Source organism: Phoca vitulina, unplaced genomic scaffold, assembly GCF_004348235.1.
Source record: "Phoca vitulina isolate PV1807 unplaced genomic scaffold, GSC_HSeal_1.0 scaffold33, whole genome shotgun sequence".
In the NCBI taxonomy this organism is placed as follows: Eukaryota; Metazoa; Chordata; class Mammalia; order Carnivora; family Phocidae; genus Phoca; species Phoca vitulina.
In genome coordinates, this window is record NW_022589736.1 from 22,201,893 (window position 1) to 22,207,288 (window position 5,396).

At 48.6% G+C, this 5,396-nt stretch overlaps 1 protein-coding gene across 1 annotated transcript; it reads right to left on the reverse strand.

Annotated features, from left to right (window-relative positions):
* Positions 1–468: 468 nt before the first annotated feature.
* On the reverse strand, positions 469–4,494 carry SKIDA1 (SKI/DACH domain containing 1). The gene is made up of 2 exons (XM_032425849.1): positions 4,378–4,494; positions 469–3,469 (listed from the first exon to the last, which is right to left on the reverse strand). Exon 2 carries the CDS (start codon positions 3,357–3,359, stop codon positions 624–626), a length of 2,736 nt encoding a protein of 911 aa, XP_032281740.1. The 5' UTR covers positions 3,360–3,469; positions 4,378–4,494; the 3' UTR covers positions 469–623.
* Between the last annotated feature and the right edge of the window lie 902 nt (positions 4,495–5,396).

The window sequence follows — 5,396 nt, forward strand, 5'->3', positions numbered from 1 at the left end:
GGAAGGATGGACGGAAGGAAGGAAAGAAGGAAGGAAAATTAAGTGCAACTACTCTTGGAGAAGGAATGAGGGAAGGAAAAGGAAAAGATATCCCACAAACAAGAGCTCCAGAAAAGAACATTTTGGGATTACAGAAACTTCTTTCTACCTCACTATGTAACCATGTAACCTAACAAACTTTCACTGAATTAACAGTTACACTTTCAGGTCTGAAATCTAGTGCATAAACTTAATGGCTCATTGTAATATTTATTATTCAACCTTTTGACATTTATTTGTAGCAGTTGAATTGAGGTACCGGGTGCATTATTAGCTTTGAAACAGTAAAGTGTTCCAGCTCTACCTTAATAACTGAGTTTTACTTGAGTCTTTAGCCTGAAGTAGTCTGTGGAATGTAAACCAACCCTTCTCCCACCCCGCCCCCCCCCCACCCCAAAAAAAAAAAAAAAAAAACAAAAAAACCCCGCAATGGGAAAAAAGTAATCCGATTTCTGTCTTCAAAATGTGATAAACCAGGGCTCCAAAAGGGGTGTAACACATTAATGGACTTGTACAAACCATCCTGTGCAGTTTACAACAAAAGGAAGGTAATAGGGTTCAAGAAAATATCTTCCAAAACACTTTTATGAATTAAATTTCCTGAATTTGTGACTAGGTGGAAGAGGTATTGCAGAACCGCCCAGCTGCCATTTCCATATAGGATGGGCCTTGTGAGGAGGTTGGGAATCCTTAGTGGTGTTTAAGGAATACGCCGGCCACAAATCCCCATCCTTCCCAATAATGAGTGATGGTGGACAAGGAAAATTTGCCATGAAATTAAATGGCCTTTTCACTGCTGATGCTACATTGCTGGCTACCTTTTTGCGTCTGTTTATAACTGTAAAATCATCCAGTGTTCCTTCATGTGTCTCAGTTTTACCTGTAGGACGAGGACTTCTAGCTGATTTCAAATTTGGTTTGACTGGAGGTGTCTGAAGTACAGGTCGCTTTCCCAGTACTAGTGTCCGGTAATTTTTTCTCACCCTGGCACCAAATTTGTATTCCCCATCCTCAGGTTTTGGAGAACCTAAAGTGCATGAAAGGCCCTGACTCTGAGCCAGTGGATTTAAGGAAGGAGTTTCTTTTTCAGGGCATGCAAAGCCTTCTTCCTTGGCTGTGGTTAACAAGGCGTCCTCCTCTTTACTTTCAGTCACACTGTAAAACTCACCCTTTGTATCATTGCACTCGCACTTAAGCTTATTTGTAATAAGGTCAGGTTCATATTCCTCATTAGCACTACTGTCTTCTACTTTGATTTTAATATTGTGCAGAAATAGCAAGGTCTTGTCTCCTGTGTTCGTGCAGGGAGTCTCAGCTTTAGTTGCTGCTGCTGCATCCACTGCAGAATCCGCTTGTGAAGGGGACAAATCCGTAGCAAATTCAGCACAATGAGGGATTTTGGAATCTTTCTCTGAATTTGAGGCCGCTCCTGAAGAATCATTATTTAAGAACCTAGCAGCTATTGTGTTGTTATCTGCACAGTGTGCCGTAGGACTTGCTGGTAGGCATTTCCTTGCCTCTCGGAGTATTCTTTGTTGTGGAAATGCATTGTTTGTCTTTGGGCTAGGTGAAGAGGCCCCCTCCGCCAGGCAGTTAATTGTCAGGTCAGTTCTCTTTACAGTACTGGAAATTTCAGAGTGTGGGAATGTAATCTCAGATACCCTATCGTTCCTTATCTCTGTGAAACAACTCCCCAGGCCGGCCGGGCAGTACACCGGAGACGCTTTGGGGGCCCAGCTCTGCAGATTCCACTCCTCCGGCGACTCCGCTTTGACACTACTCTTGAGGTCGGGAAGTCTGCCCGCATCCTCGAAAGCAGCGGGTTTGGTTGCAGCGGCTGCGGAGGCCAGATGGTACAAGAAGTTGGCCTGCGCCTGCACGCTGGGAGGCTTGCAGAAGCTGGTGCGTCTGAAACGGATGCTCTGCACTGACACTTGGCTGGAGCCGGAGCTGGAGTCCGACTCCGTGGACGAGTCCTCCTCCTCCGAGCTGACTTCGCTGGAATCCGAGGCCCCACTGCCCCCCTCCTCCTCCTCCTCCTCTTCTTCCTCCTCCTCCTCCTCTTCTCCCTCCTCCTCTTCTTCCTCCGAGGACACCGAGTTGCTGGAGCTGGACAAACTGGAGCCAAAATCTGAGTCGTTGGCTGCATGGTCCGAGTAGGAGCTGGACTCCGAGTCGCTGCTGCAACTCTCGGGAAAGCTGCCGAGATGTGGCTGCGGCCGGTGGTGATGTGGGGGGTGGTGATTCGGCGGCGGCTGCTGGGCCCGGTGGTGGTGGTGGTGGTGGTGGTGGTGGTGATGGTGGTGGTGGTGGTGGTGGGGAGGCGTGCAGAAGCTGTTAACTAGATGAAACCTCTCCAAGCAAGTGGCCCCGGCGGCCGCCGCCGCCGCCGCTGCCGCCGCCGCCGCGGCCGCCGCCTTGGCTTTGTAGGACCTGGGCAGCAGCAGCAGGCGGCGGGCGCCGGCGTGGGGCGCGAGCAGGCAGTCCTTGGCGCCCCCGCGCTTGCGCTTGCACCGGTAGGTCAGGCTCACCGGGCCTCCCGCGCCCGCCGCCGCCTTGGGCTGGGGCCCGGCCGCCGACGCCTGGTAGTAGGCGGCAGCGGCGGCGGCGGCGGCGGCGGCAGCGGCGGCGGCGGCGGCGGCGGCGGCCGGGTGCTTGCTGCACAGCAGGCTCCGAAAATAAGCAGGGTCCGAGTGGAAAGCAACGTAGTTTCCCTGGAGCGGGGCAGTTTCATAGTTTAGAGGGGGTTTGCAAGGCGAGCGCACGATTTCCGGATAGTGCGAGCCCGGGTATTTGTTAAAAATCTGAGGTAGATGGGCGGCCGGGCGCGCGGCGGCGGCGCCCGGGCGCGGGGACTGCGCGCTGATTGGCAGGGGCCGCGCGGCTCCGCTCAGGCCCCGCCAAAGTTGGTGCTTGTCCTTCCAAAAACCCGGGCGGGGGCTCGCGGCGGCGGCGGCGCGCTCTGGCGGCGGCGCCTTTGTGGCCAGGGCCCGGCCGACCCTCCTGCGCTTGGTCTTGAGGACACGCTCGGTTTTGCAGGAGGTGTAGAGAGCTTCCACGTCTTCCCGAGAGATGAGCGTGCATTTGGCGGCGTGGAAGGCGATGCTGTTGATTGCCTTGAGTTTCCTCAACTCCTCCAGATCGCAGTGGTGCTTTTTCACTTTCAAATGATCCATGCGCTTGTGCACGGTCGTCCTCGGGATGTTTTTCAGCAGATCCGTAAAGACTTGGGAGAGGGCAAACATTTGCTTTCCTTTAATGATGAGGTAGCCGAGCCTCACGCCATCCACCTCTTCAAAACCTGACTTCAGGTCTCCCATCTCGGGCACTAAATGATCCCCACCATTTGCAGTAAATATATACGTGACGCATACATACACATGTATGTATGTTAATCCTCCACCAGATGCTGCGTGTGTCTCAAGGCATCCTGCTAATAAAATAACAAAGACTGTTATTCCCGGCGAAGGGAGTGCCAAACTCTAGGCGAAATTATTGGAAAAAAACAAAAAACAAAAAACAACATGAAATTACACTGACTTGATTCTTGCTTTTTTTTTTGGTTTTCGTATTTTTTTAAAAAGAGGGAAAAAACCATCCGGTTTCTGATCTGCCAGTGTGTTGGTCTAAGTCCCCGATGCAGATCAGTACCTGGGCCCCTCTATTCCTTCCTTCTCCATTGGAGCACTATGATAATGGAATGTGAAGGGAGAAAGAGAAAAGAAATGCAGCTGCTATTCCCGCCGCTGCTTTAGCTACAAATAAAATGACAGAGTGAAGTGAGCTCGTCCGGAGACACCTTCATCAATTAATTCCCCTAAAGCCAGCGCTGATTGGACACTCCTGACAGGTGATGCAATAAAAATTGATATTCCACCCCTTCCCCCCAAAATCTCCCACTAATTAGCATACCCTTATACTGCCACCTCCCCTCCCAAAGTAAATAATACAGTCGGTATATAAATCTTTCCATTAAACTATCGGAGCTCAGAAACAGCCTGACTCACAGACTTCATCTGAACCAGTGTGTGTACGCTTAAAAAAAAAAAAAAAAAAAAAAAAAAAAAAATCCCTGTATATTCGCCTTTAAAGGAATATTGCCTATTTTTTTCTTTATTTGCATTTTACCGCTGCAGCTATTATCATTTCAAAGAAAAGCATTTTAAAAACATTATCAAGCCTAAATAGACATACCCCACCCCCTTTTCCTTTGGAAAATGGAGCTTAAGCGAAAATGTGCAGAATAGCCTGGTATTTCCCTTATGGGAGTGGAGAAGGAGACCGGCTGGGAGCTCCAAAGTTAAACCCGCGCAGTGAACCACCCCAGTACAGACTTACGTTTTGAATTTCTCTCGATTTTCCTTTTTTTTTTTTTTTTTTCCTGAAATGCCTTTTACAACCAGAAACAAAGTTATTTGACCAAGGAAGCAGTTCAAGGCTCCAGCTCCGAAACACTGTAACAATTCGACTGGATTTTGGTTCTCTGCTGGGGGGTGGGGTGGGGAGGAGGTAGTTTCACGTCAGACCCATAACAAAGCATAGATAAGCCAGAAATGTGTACACTTTTCACAATTAACCAGGCTGGATTGGAGGCGGGATCGTCCTAGAGTCCCCAGCACGGTCTGCCTGGGTCCTGTTGACGACAGGTCAGAATTCCAGGGAGCAGATTGTTTCTGCAGCAAAGAAAAGAAAATGTAAAACGCCCAAGGTGCTTCCAGAGGTTTTACGTAATAACGATGAAAAGAAAGTGCTGATGTAGGACGCAGACTATTTCAGTAGTCTATGATGCTTTCGGTTGGTAGTTCAAATGAATCTTCCACAACTCCCATTTTCTCCATGAAAGCCAAGCATCTGCTTTAAAAAAAAAATCCCTTTGGATGAATATCAATGTTGTTTAACCTCTTCTTAGTCAAGTTAAAGCATATTTCGGTATCATTTCCAAGGATATCCAAAATATTGCCAAATGAGAGCAAGGGTCTTCCCAGCTGCATTACCAGGATCCCAAGGTGGTTTGTTGGCTCCTTTGCAAAATTCGGCAAAATCTTCTTAACTGTTCGGTGTTTGCAACTACAGTATAAATGCAACCCAGGCATTTTATATGTTTCCTTGTTCCTCCAAAAATAGACACATCCGTGTGGTTAAAAGAATAAACGGATATTTCTGAGCCTGCAAGAAAAGAATTGTACAGTAATTTCTTCCTTCCCATTCAAAAGTTCCAGTTTCCCCTGCTCTGGTCTAGCTAGCACAAGCAGGTATGGCTCAAAAGAAAGAAAGAAAAAAAAAGATAAAAACAGAGGAATCAGACATACAAAAAGGTATTTTGCATGAAATCTCAGCCATAGTTCCCCACCCCCACC

Coding starts and splice junctions, on each gene's coding strand:
- SKIDA1 (XM_032425849.1), bottom strand. CDS start 3,359: ATGGGAGACCTGAAGTCAGGTTTTGAAGAGGTGGATGGCGTGAGGCTC.